This window comes from Penicillium samsonianum (assembly GCF_028829775.1).
Source record: "Penicillium samsonianum strain IBT 33392 chromosome Unknown utg000007l_segment0_segment0, whole genome shotgun sequence".
Classification (NCBI taxonomy): domain Eukaryota; kingdom Fungi; phylum Ascomycota; class Eurotiomycetes; order Eurotiales; family Aspergillaceae; genus Penicillium; species Penicillium samsonianum.
The window spans coordinates 3,883,801-3,896,579 of record NW_026643265.1 but is presented as its reverse complement, the minus strand read 5'-3'; the positions used below and the strand labels follow the sequence as shown (position 1 = coordinate 3,896,579).

Sequence of the window (12,779 nt, the reverse complement as noted above, 5' to 3'; positions counted from 1 at the left end):
ATGTACTTAATGTTGCTTATACCGTCCACGGGTTATCAAAAAGACTGCGTGAGCGAATTTTTGACCAAGAGGCTATTTATGGATATACAGTAGTATTTGAATATAAGATACGAGTTCCAATTCCAATTTTAGCTCTACTTATTCACATCTGTCATTTAAACAAAATCCCGAATGAAGACACGCTACCCGGTGGGGTTTTCAGCCCTGGAATTTTACGATGTACTTTTTTACACATTGACATATGGGAGCCTAATCCTGAAACCCCAATTAAGTCTAGATATTCACTGTCACATCATCTTGCAAAGGCTCAGCCTCGGAAATAGCATCGGAGAACATAAATGGCTCGGGAATTTCGGTATATTAACCAATTGGGGTTTAAATCCGAATAGCTCGAATATTAACTCCGACCCCCGTCATTGCCTGATTGAGACATCTCGAAATAATATGCAGAAACCTCAGACAACTATTGGTGCCTTGAGCTGAGAAATGGAAGGAGCCTTGCGATAGGTAGCTGGTATAATCTCCCTTCTCTCTCATCCTCATTCTCTTTTTTCCTTGCTCCCTTTCCCTCTCTTTAAAAGGAATGCAGCTATATTTCTCTTTGAACTCTGCCATATCCTCAAGATAATAGCTTGCTTCATTGACCCGCTTTGATGATTTTCAACTCATCGACTCTCCCAGCTTTATCAAGAAAGGCTTGATTACGCTTACCATGTTTCGCTCACTATTGGCGATCACTGGCAGGCGCCCGAAATACATATTTCCTGAAGTCGATCCGAAGGTCGACGGAGATGACTGCCGCACCGACTGCAATGACTGCACCGTGAAATGTCCCAAAAACGTCAAGATTGACACCACACTTCCGATGTACGGATTTATCAAAGAGTTCCACGCGCACATACTCGTTGCAACGGGGAAAACAGATTGGATCCGGAAGGTCGAACAAGAGGATGGAAGTTTAATGGAGGCATTCAAATCGGACGCAAAGTCCAAGCATGGTGTTTGTTTATTTGATCTGGGAGCAGTGCCTTGGAAATATGCTAATTGCGTGCGAAAAAGCGTCTCATGATCTCCGCGTCCAACCTCACTCCACCGGGTGGAGAGGTGCCTGATACCTCTAAGACAACAGTCCTCCTATTGCCATCGTTCACCTTTGTGGATAATGTTTCTTACTCGGATGCCCAGAACGTGGTCGAAACTTTCATTGACGTGCCACCGGGTAATCCAACCCAGTCCATAAGCAGTCCACGATTGACTTCCCGACCATGTCCACATGACTATGTAGTCCTGCTGTGCTCGCATAAGCGGCGTGATGCGCGCTGTGGAATTACCGCACCGTTGATCAAAAAGGAGATGGAGCGACATCTGCGCGGACATGATCTTTACCGAGATATGGATGATGAACGACCTGGCGGTGTGGGAATTTACTTCGTCTCCCACGTTGGGGGTCACAAATTCTCTGCAAACGTGCTGATCTATCGGAAGAAAGAACAGCAGATGATCTGGTTGGCTAGGGTCAAGCCGGAGCATTGCGAGGGGATTGTGAATTACACAATCCTGGAAGGGAAGGTTGTTCATCCGGATTCGCAGCTCAGAGGGGGATTTGACAGAGCTAAAGGGTTGACAAGCTGGTGATGTCTAAACCTCCGCGAATTTAAAGTGCTATGTACATTACAATCCGCCCAACTTTAAGAGCCCCTAGATAATACCCTGGTAAAATGTTCTATCTATCCTTTCAATACAGCTAAAATTGAACGACCCATGACAATCGTTAAACATTTAATAATCAATTTAGACCCGAGTGACCTAAGATCTAGCCAATGGAACTTTCAAGCATGACTCGAGTTCCATCGCTCCCGGCTTTACAAAAAATTCCCCTTCTCGGTTGCGATGTCCTGGATCTAATATATCAACCCTTTCCACCTACTTCACTTATGCATCAATCAGCGTTCCCTTGCATTTCAACACGTCCTACGCGAGCTAGTTAAGTTGGCATCTCCCCTACTGCTGTAGCTTTACCGATTATTCTATACCAGTTCGAATGAAACATTTTTTTCATTTTTACTCGTTTTCAACGCGTTCATCATTTCAATTACACTCCACAATGACTTTTGTTTATATACCTAAAACCATGAAAGGCGTTCAGATAGAGAACATTGGTGGACCCGAAGTTTTACAATATAAGACTGATTTACCAGTCCCTGTTCCGTGCGATGGCGAGGTCCTGGTCAATAATGACACGGCATCAACTACGTCGATGTGCCCGTTGCCTTTGTAATATAAAAGAACTCTATATACAAAGGTCCTAAGGCACTGAAGGTGCTGCCTTGGGTTATAAAGGATCCCAGCCTTTACATCTATATTAAGAGTTTTTCCGGAGTATCCTTATTAGTGGGGCATGTATTATTTGTTGTAAGGAGTAACTGGACATACATCGCAGTGTATCTACTTGTGATTTGATATAACTGACGCCTCGATACCCGCCTTGAAATTCATCGTCCCTTACGCGAAGATCTTGAAATATTAACTACTATATCGTGTGGCAAGTTCGAAACTAATCTTACTACTTGACTTAAATTATGGCACACTTCGCCAGATCTGTTCCTTGGCAGTATCCATAAAAGTTGAATCCACAAAATCTTAAGCAGCGTGTACAGCTGAAGTTGAAAACGGAATTCCCTACATACACTGAAGAGCATTTACTCCATCCTTGCTTTAACCGAACCAAACCACCTTATTTCCTTGTTCGAGCGCTTAGTTAGCTAGTCAGCGTTTACTCATTAATCGTTTTGGAGTGCTTGCTTACTGTCATCCGTCACAGTAACATCTTTATTAGCAACAAAGTCCACATCCTCGGAAAGCTGCCAGGACCTAGTAGCATAGGTGCAATAAGGTTCAATACTAACAACTTTTCCAGTAAAATTCTTTCTGGTCTCTCCGGGGCAAAGCAAAGTTAAAGGTTCATCAGGATTATTTTCATCGTAGAGTGTCAACTTCACATCAGACTCTTTCGAGACTGTGATGTTGTCGTTGATAAACTTTGCTGTGTGCATGATAGGATATAATCGCCGTGTTTGGTACAACGTTGTAAGGGCTCGATGAGGAACCCGATGGTGAAGCAGTGTCTTATGAAAGTTCATAGCGCTGCTAAATATGTTGCGGGCTTCATGGATTCAACTCTGTATATATTGTGGTTGATTCTACATGTATAACGTCATAATGGTCATCTGATACTCCATACAGTACAGCGATTTTCGAAAACACTCGCACTTTGTTTCTCGGCCTGTACCCGAGACAACGCTAGGCCACATCCAGCTAGGCCGTAAGATATACTGATCTATAAGTGGACAATATCTTACCACCTGTCCCAAAAGGGTTCAGCTTGTTTCGGGTACGATCCGATAAATAAAGTGTGAGTGTGTGAGGGGTAAACTCGAGGTACAGTGGTGTAACATAAGTATTTGACCTCTGGTACTTCGGGCTAGGACCCACTTTTTAATACTGCCAACTCCAGCTCATGTTTGATTTGTATGCATCACCGGTATAAGTGGGTTTGACTATCGAAATACTAAAATGCGAAGCATCGCAGAAGGGGTCCACGGGAATATTATGAACTAGAAGACCGTGAACTTGACATCCATGCTGAAACCACTGCCTACATCCGACTAAAAGACAGGGGTCTCCGTGAACGTGGAATCGTGCCCAATTTCCTAGGTTCTATGAGCAAATTTGATCCATCTTCATGCCTGCCCCACTTAAGGATGTTACTGGCCGACGAATACCCACCTAGCGCTATATTCTTGGAGTATATCATCGGTCTCGAAATGATCACCCTGGAGAATTACACACAGCAACGGATGGATAATATCGTCAGTGGTATCCAACAAATACATAAAGCGCTAGTGCGGCACAGGGATCCCAAACAGAGGAACATGATGGCCGTTACAGGTACCATCGAAAGAGTGGTGTGGATGGACTTTGATCGAGCAGAGACCTACGACGAAAATTAGATCACCAGTGAACAAGAGCAGCTTCTCAGAGACGAAGAAGAAATTGTTGTTGACATTAGTGCTTGCCTTGTGAGAACTTCTTCCCCTGAAGGCATGTGCCATGACGTCGTCTAACCCCCACCACCAGGCCTCCGACCACGCAAAGGGGAAACTCGAAGAAGCATATATTTTCTACTGCACTTAATGATCGAGCTCTTCCTTGGCCCCAATATCTAGGTTAAGTTGTAGTTGCTCTTATTTCTACTTTCGGGCGGGGAAAAGCAATATATGACTTCGATTAGCTTTGGAGGTGCAAATATGACGGCTGGTCCTAACGTTGCGTACCATCTGAGTGTGCTTTTGGCCGTTTTCCGCCGCGTTCACTATGGTGGAACTCACGTTTTGTGATACCTCTCTATTATGGCGTGTATTTCAAGCAATATTGCCCCGGCGAACCGAGGTATGGCGACGGAGTTATGGGATGAAAGCAGGGGTTGGTGGGAACAGATTTTTGACCGACATACAACATACATTACATGTAACTAATGAAACCAAAACTCATGCAAAAGAGCAAACGATCCACATCAACTATATTGTACTTCCAAAATAAGCTCAAGCATCAAGCGCCAGTTCTTAGAAATGCAAAAATCCCGACTCCTTCCACGCCTGTATATACCTCCTAACCAGCGACTCGTCAATCGGTCCCAAGCCCCTGAACGTTTCAGAATGCTCTTTGGTGTGAGCCGTGTCCAGTATCATTCCACCGCATGACATACGCAAGAAATCCGTCTCGAAAAAGTCCGCCAACCGAGCCGCTGGGTTCTCCGACATCAGGCTGGGTGGGAATTGGCGCACACGATGTAGCCATTCACCGTAGGGAACGATGTTGATCTGCGGAATATTGAGTGCATCGGAAAGAATGGGGATCATTTCGCGCCACGGTTGCCGCACTGGATTCTCAATGTGATAAATTGGGTATGCAGGCTGATCCCCGATCAGCAGTTCACACAGTGTGGCGGCTACGTCGTTGACGGGGCACCAGGATAGAACCTAGAAAGGCATTAGAGGGGCAATGAAGAGGAAGAGAGGTCACAAAAACATACCCCGTCCAAGTCTGGTAATACTCCGAGTGTCTGGGATGACTTAATCAAGTGCACGAGATGTTCCACCGGGTTCCATTTTCCATTGATTTTCGATCCAGAGATTTGGCCGACGCGCACAGAACTGGCGCGGAAAAACTCAGGATATCGGTGCAGAGTCTCGTCGAGCATATGCTCACAAACAAGCTTGGCGTCAGCGTAACCCATTGGCAAAGCGGATTCTGCGTTGACTCTTTCCTCCAGGACTCGTGCTTGTCCAGTCAGGAAAGGATGACTGCCTACCACGGATACGGAGGAGATGAACTGGAACCCGATTTTCCGCCCCTTCGAGGCGCAGTCGCGAGAAAGGTTGATCAGATTGCGCATGGATTTGAACTGTGGTTCGAATCCGCGCACAGGGCGCGTCATGCTCATAGCCCATGCGTTGTGCACGATATCTGTGACGTTCGTGACTAGATGTCGATAGTCTTCGGGGCAGAGACCGAGGTTGGGTGAAGATGAGTCCGTCTCTATAATATGCAATTTTGAAAGTTTTTCATGAAGTATAAGGTCTCTTGAGAACAGAGCGTCGTGCTGTCGAGTGGTTGGGTCTGAACTGCTCACCCTGTTCAGGCAGATGACTTTGCGAACACCCGGTTGTTCAACGAGGTGGCCCACAATGTGGGACCCCAGACAGCCCGTGGCGCCTGTTACAAGCACACACCGCGAGGAGCTCTGATCGATCAGGCGCGGGACTGGGGCTGCAAAGCCACTGGTGTGCTTTTGGACCAACGAGTCCGTTACTGTTTGGCGAGCAGATAAGTCAGCCGGGAGCTTCGAATGAGCAGGGGGGATGTAGATACCCGGCTGTGACTCTCGGGAGAAGCGAGGGCGATGATGATGCGCTGAATAGAGTTCTCTGGCAGGTTGCCATCAGTCCAATCGACGTGGCCGTATCCGTTGCGGTGCAGCGTCTTTTCCCAGACCTCTGGCTGGGCAAGGGCATGGTCACGACCGTCATCGAAGAGCCACCAGCCTTCAACCAATCCAAATACCGAATCCACCCAAGGTACCGCCTCGGTCATCTCCAGCATGATCAAGAAACCGTCGGGGCGAAGCATCTTGTGGATATTGTTGGTGGTATTTGCCAGACTGTGAGTTGCGTGGACACAATTCGTTGCAAGCACAATGTGCTGGCTTTCCAGAAGCTTAATAGGGGCTGACTTCTCAATGTCGATGACCTCAAACCGCATCCATGGGTACTCCCTGAATCGCTTCCGGAGTCCAGCAACCAGTGATGGTGAGATGTCACTAGCAATATACTCAACTGGGACACCGGAGCGCGCCAAAAGTGGCAACAATGCTGCCGTCGTACCACCTGTACCAGCACCCATCTCCAGAATGCGAATTGGTTCGCCGCGTTGCGTTGGGAGGTGGGCCATCAACTGCTCCCAGAAATACTCCAGTTGTCGCAGCCAGGCCACATTGATGGGAGACTTCCCATACATCCCCGCCGCGAGTTCTCGTCCCTCGGCAGAGCCAAAGAGCAGCTGGATACCTTCTGTCTTGCCCGTCAGGCAATCCGCCAGCTTGGACCCAGTCAGGCTGGTGAGCTTATGGTCGTAGTAGTGCTCAGGGTACTCATGTAGAAGCTCGTCTAGCAGCTTGGAGGCGGATTTGGATGGTACTGGAAGCGCTGTGCGAATCAATGCCGAGCCCTCGACGTCCACAAGGCGGGCCTTTTCTAGCAACCCTCGCAGAACAGCCATAACCTTGTCATGCTTGGGGAGATGAGGTATTTGAGCGATCGTCTCGCCGGGCTGAGCAGAACGAAGAGAGCATCCCATTTGGTCGAGGGCGTCCAGCGTGTAGACAATGACCAACTCAGTTAGCTTGGGCTGCACGTGATTAGAATAGCCAGAGAGTTGGTTTTCCTCAATGAATTGATCCGTCAGGAGTTTGGTTTCTGTGAAGATGTCGGCAATAGAACGGGTGGGGAGTTGCGCATCGCTCTTGTGGATTCCATCAATTTCGCCGCCTGGGGTCATAATAGAATCGCTGATAGAGGAGCTTGTAGCAATCTCGTCGCTGCTGTCTTCTTCTGTTCCGGAGGAGTCGGATGCCCCCATATTGGCTCGAATGCCGTTCACCAAGCTCCGCACGTCTGTCATATCCATGAGCTCCTCCAACTCAAACTTGATGTTGAACTTCTTCTCCACCTCGCGAGCAACCTCCATGGCCAGGAGCGAGTCAATACCCAATTCAACAAGGTCAGAATTGAGTTGTATCTCGTCCGCTTCAAGGCCCAACAAGTTGATGAACAAAGCCCGAACACCACTGAGAACGTCAGGCCCTTCGTCTTTCTTTGCACTCGGTTGCTTTTTGCTAATTGTAGGATTGCTAGCTGGCTTGGTGGTTTTGAATTCTCGAACCGGAATATCCTTCTTGGCAGATGACTTGATCGGGGCCACGTCGGTTACAGTCACCGAAGTGGGAGCTGCCTGTTGTGCAGGCTGGGTCCCAGTCAATTTCGACAAGAGTCGTGACATGCCGGCGATTGATACTTCGACAAAGTGGAGACCCAAAACGACCCACACCAGTTTGCCACTGTCAGCATCGAAGATGAACAAGTCGCTCACGTATGCCTTCGGTGATTGTTGATGGCGCGCATACACGTCCCACCGCTCTGGTCGTGCATCAACTGGGAAGCTAGGCGAACGAATCCACCGGTCAACTCGATTAGACAGATACATATTGCCTTCCGTGCTATCTGCCATGCAGTTCAAGAAGATCCCGGCGACTTGACAGAAGGTATCACCGAGACCAACGCTGAGGATGGTCTTCGTTGAATCTTGTTTGACGATGCGTCCTGCGGACTCGTTTCCGGCCGAGGCCAGCTTCTGCAGTCCCTTGTAACTGTCTTTGTTGTACTGTACCACGGGCGTGAATACCCTGTAGATGTTACGGCTGCCCTTGATGACTTGGTCGGACTCTTCTCCATCGAGGAGAGCCATAGCACGCTTGTGATCAACCAGTCGCTCATAAGTGTCAAAGATCTGAGCAGCATCTCCAGGCGAGCGGAACACCATGCGGCCTGAAACGTGTTGTGTGACCTCCTCCGTGTGGTCTGTGCTGGTGATATGGAATTTCCAGGTAAGCGGGCTGTCATCAACCACCTTGGCATCGAGCCAGACTTGCTTGGAACCGCCCAGACATAACGGGGACTCGCTCTCCATGCATTCAAGCCCAGCAGAGAGATTTGGGTCGTCAACCAAGGTCGCCAATGCATCACGAGCGATAACCTGCTGGACCATACTGGGGCAAATGGCTGCCGTTTGTGCGATGAAATGGGCTCCGACATAATCCTGGAATTCTTCAGACTTGGTGTGAACCTGGAACCGTGCGTTTGTATTTGTGGAGTCGTAGCCTATGAATGACCACATGCCTGTGCGCGCCTCGGGTACCTGCACGACGGACTCAATTTGTTTGAGCTCCTGCTTGCGGCGCTCCAGCCAATGTCGCGACTTGGTAAACTGGTACGGTGGTAGCAAGAGTAGGGGGCAGTTGATTGCAGGTTTAACATGCTCCCAGAAAGACACGTTGAGGCCTGCCTTCCACAGGTTTACTGTCGCATCGGTGATGTTATCGACGGCTCCCGAGCTAGTGATGTTAATGGATTGGAAAGTCATATTCTGGGATCCAGCAGCTCTGTTAGCAAGAGCTGTTACGCCCGACCCTGAACCCGCCTCCAGCCAGATGCTTGAAGGGTATCGATCTGCGAGACGTTGCACTGCTTTGTCAAAATAGACAGGGTCTCTCATATGAGAAGCAAAGACCGCAAAGGGGGGCGGGCTGCTAGTGCTGTCTTGAGCTGCTCGCTCGTGGTGAATAGCTGGCTTGCGGAAGATCACATCCTCTCCAAGCTTCTCAAGTGCGGGGACAAGATCATCCACCAATGCGGAGTGGAAAGCGTGGGTGGTATCCAGGGCCTTTGTCTTGATGTTAGACAAGGCGGGGTTAATGGATATTGTCTTCTTGACAAGTTCTATGTCGGAAGCTGTGCCGGCCAGGGTGAAGTTGCGAGGTCCGTTGAAGCAGGCAATATTGACGGGAGCAGAGGAATCGGCATTCACCAGTCGCAGCAGTTGTTGTACGTTATCTAACTCTCCGTCGACAGCCAACATACAACCCTTCTCCACACCCCACTTCTCTTCAATAATTTTGGCTCTTCTGGAGATCGATTTCAGAGCGTGCTCGACTGATAGCATACCCGATACACACATGGCCGTGAGCTCACCAATACTGTGACCGACAAGCGCTGAGACTTGCAGGCCACTCTCGATCCAGCTCTTGGCGCAGGAGTACTGCAGAGCAAACTGCATTGTCTGCAATTCGACAATACTTTCCCTCGGCGTACGCTCAAATATTGCTGGCACAATTCCTCCCAGCCCGAGCGACAGACAGACCTCGTGACAATGGTCGAGATGGGCACGTAGCAGTGGGAAATACTCATAAGCTTCTCGGTCTAAACCGACAAAGTTCGATCGTTGGCCACCGAAGCAAAGAATAACTGGTCTCGATGGCTGCTTTCCGGTTGTTGAGGCCAATTCGCCACGCCCGTTTGCAAAATTGGCAAGTTTCGCTTCGAGCTCGTCGATTGATGCACAACTGAAGATCAGTGACTCTCCAAGGGAGCGATTTGACTGATGAGCTAGTTGGAAAGATAGATTTGCGACTGAGAAATGGTGGTCATTCGTCTTTCTCGATCGGAGAAATTCGATCGTCTTGGCCGCGTATGATCGCAAAGATTGATTGTCCAAGCCAGAGAACCAGAAGGGACGCTTGTATCCGACGGAGGTTTCCAAAGGCTCGCCGTCGCGTGGCACTTGGCTTGCCTGGGTTACGATCAGCGAAGCGTTCGAGCCAGAAGCACCGTAATTGTTCAGGAGTGCTGCACGGAAGTCTGCTTTCCAGGGCTTGAGATTCTTGGATATGTCAATATTATCTGATGGCAAGGCCCTCAACTTTGGGTTTAGGGTGTTGAAGCCGGCCTGCGGAGGAATAGAGCCATGTTGAATCATCAGCAACACTTTGATCAACGCAGCGATGCCAGAGCCACACTCTAAGTGACCAATGAGACCCTTAACAGATCCCAAATTCAGAGGCTGCGCACGGCCTGGTCCACCTAGCGTTTTGCGAACACTGTCGTACTCTGCTTTATCGCCGACCTGCGTTCCTGTGCCGTGTGCCTCTACCACAGAGATCTGCTTGGGGTCAAGTCTGGCTTTCCTGAGCACGCTGTTGAATACATTGCCAAGAGACAAAACACTCGGGGCGGTAATTGCCGAGCAGTTCTCGTTTTGGTTCACACTAGATCCCTTGATAACACCGAGGATCTGATCACCGTCCTCGACCGCGGCGGATAATTTCTTCAGGAAAACGGCACCCGCGCCCTCTCCTCTGCAATAACCGTCCGCTGCCGCGTCAAATGGCTTGCATTGCCCACTAGGGCTGAGGAACGACGCCCCGGCGAGGTTCTGATACCATTCAGGGCTTGTCATAAGATTAACACCGCCAGCGAGGGAGGCATCACACTCGCCACTCAGAATTGCGCTGCACGCGTGGTGCACCGCCAGGGCGGAGGATGAACAGGCTGTATCGATCGTCACGCCAGGTCCACTCCAACCGAAGAAGTGGCTAATCTTTCCAGCGGCGAAGGACTTGAGGTTTCCCGTCGCCGTGTATGCTGTGGGCTCATAACATGCGACATTGTTCTCATAGTCTGTTACGCCAATGCCGACGTAGCAACCAACATGTCGGCTGGAACTTGGCTTATTGAAGTACCCGGACTGCTGCACCGCCTGATAGGCAACTTGCAACATTAGTCGGTGTTGAGGGTCAGTCGAAACAATTTCTCTCGGGCTCTTCTGGAAGAACTTGTGGTCGAAGACATCGTGATCTTTTACAAAATTTCCAAACCACTTTCGCTCTGCGTTGCTCTCACGCCAGGCCGCGTACTCAAAATTCACTCTGTCGGCTGAGACCTCGCGGGCCTGCGATTCTCCTGCGCAAATGGTGTTCCAAAACTCATCGATGTCTCTACCGCCAGGGAAATGGCAAGCCATACCAACCACGGCGATGGAGTGGTCTTGGGCAGAGTCGAATAGAGCATACATTGGGGCAGGGCATTTACCCACCTGAATATCGAGATCGGCTGCATACGACAACTTAGGTCCAAGCTTGCGGAGGAACCACTGTGGTACGAAACGCTGACTTCCGAATGTTACAGCCAGGGAGGTTGTTTCATGAAGTGTCGTAAACAGCTTGTGCCAATCAGCCCGCTCTGTTAGCATTGCGCGACCAGCCATCTGGTGAAGCTTTTCGTCGGTGGGGAGGTCAGAGCCATCGGCTGCCCGTGCTTTAAAGGCAAGCTGCGAGGTGGCCGGGAAATGGAAAGCGGACTCCGAGTCAAAGAGATGCAGAAGGGCTGTCGCCTGGTCCTCGCGCCGTTCACAATGAAAGGGTCCACGCAGTGTTGTCTTTGTGAAAATCAAGCCGCCGTCTTTCAACTGCTCTTCGATTTCACTTGAATCCACCTTGAGGACAGTGAGTGTGGCTAGGCGGGCTTCTGAAATAACAGATATGTATGCCTGATCTCATTAGATTACTGAATCTTTTTGAACATGGCAATTTACATACCTCGGGGAAATGCTCCAAGATGCTATACAGCTTCGCCTCCGCCGTCTGGGTTGTCCATCCAACCGCGAGAGACTGCCACTTATCACCGTCTTCAACTTCTGAGTCACCTGCATCAACCAGCGCGCCAATTGATATCGCCATTCGGATAGCTGCCGCGCCATATTTTTCAAGTTCTGCAAGACTCCCCGAGCTGGCAACAGCAGCGCTGCTCAACAGTCCAGTGCAGAGGCCAGTTGTATCGGTATCGATCTTCAATACCTCCTTTAGGGAATCCTCCCGTGTAATTTTTGGCTTTATCTGCTCCAGGAATTTGGTAAATTGTACCAACTGTGTTGTTACAACCAACGGTGTGACCAAGATATTAGGCAACGGAAACAGACCGTGCGGTAATACTCCCCTTCTCATCCATTCGCTGAGCAGCTGAAGGTATTTTCTACCCTGGAAGGCCTGGAGCTCGGGGTGCGCTGCAGAGATGGTCGCCCACTCTTGTGGTAGCTTCGTCAGAAGATCGACTATCCATTGAAGATGAGATGCTTCCAACAACTCTTTTCGAAGGCCGTCTAGGTGTCCGTTGTCGATGTCGGGATCTTGAGGCCCGAATATTAGGGTCAGGGTATTGGACTTCAGATCAACCATTTTCGATCCTTGTAAAGCTCGGGGATGAATGGAGCTTCGGGTGTAAATGGATCGGATTGAAGGAATCCGGCAATGTTGAATATTATACAGATGAATGTTGAATAAAGTATATTTTCTCCTCTGCTTGTACTGCTCGACCACTGGGTGGGAACGATGGACTAGATATATGCATTCCTAGTATGCCAAGTCTATTTCAAAGATCCCTGGAACAGTGCAGTGATTACCACACGTTTGTCTATTTGCCTCCCGTACATTGGATCTGGGGAAACTCCGATCTTGCTGACGCTCACATATTGCCATTTTTATGATAACGTTAGTTTTGGTTCGATGCCTAGAGAGCGCTGAATTCGCCCCATGGCGGCGAGCGCAAGGCTTA

The 12,779-nt window shown here is 49.4% G+C and overlaps 4 protein-coding genes across 4 annotated transcripts; 2 read left to right on the top strand and 2 right to left on the bottom strand.

Moving 5' to 3' along the window:
- Positions 1 to 712: 712 nt before the first annotated feature.
- On the top strand, positions 713 to 1,635 carry N7471_012331 (sucrase/ferredoxin-like domain-containing protein; the record flags this gene model as incomplete). Its single annotated transcript, XM_057285050.1, has 2 exons — positions 713 to 1,000; positions 1,060 to 1,635. 2 exons carry the CDS (start codon positions 713 to 715, stop codon positions 1,633 to 1,635), a joined length of 864 nt encoding a protein of 287 aa, XP_057131316.1.
- A 1,080-nt stretch (positions 1,636 to 2,715) lies between these two features.
- Positions 2,716 to 3,053, bottom strand: N7471_012330 (uncharacterized protein; the record flags this gene model as incomplete). The annotated part of the gene is made up of 2 exons (XM_057285049.1): positions 2,716 to 2,753; positions 2,807 to 3,053. The coding sequence occupies 2 exons, from the start codon at positions 3,051 to 3,053 to the stop codon at positions 2,716 to 2,718; spliced, it is 285 nt and encodes a 94-aa protein (XP_057131315.1).
- A 708-nt stretch (positions 3,054 to 3,761) lies between these two features.
- N7471_012329 (uncharacterized protein) lies at positions 3,762 to 4,010 on the top strand (the record flags this gene model as incomplete). Its single annotated transcript, XM_057285048.1, has 1 exon — positions 3,762 to 4,010. One exon carries the CDS (start codon positions 3,762 to 3,764, stop codon positions 4,008 to 4,010), a length of 249 nt encoding a protein of 82 aa, XP_057131314.1.
- Positions 4,011 to 4,622: 612 nt separating this feature from the next.
- N7471_012328 (type I iterative polyketide synthase) lies at positions 4,623 to 12,403 on the bottom strand (the record flags this gene model as incomplete). Its single annotated transcript, XM_057285047.1, has 4 exons — positions 4,623 to 5,039; positions 5,093 to 5,902; positions 5,932 to 11,718; positions 11,768 to 12,403. 4 exons carry the CDS (start codon positions 12,401 to 12,403, stop codon positions 4,623 to 4,625), a joined length of 7,650 nt encoding a protein of 2,549 aa, XP_057131313.1.
- Positions 12,404 to 12,779: the final 376 nt, after the last annotated feature.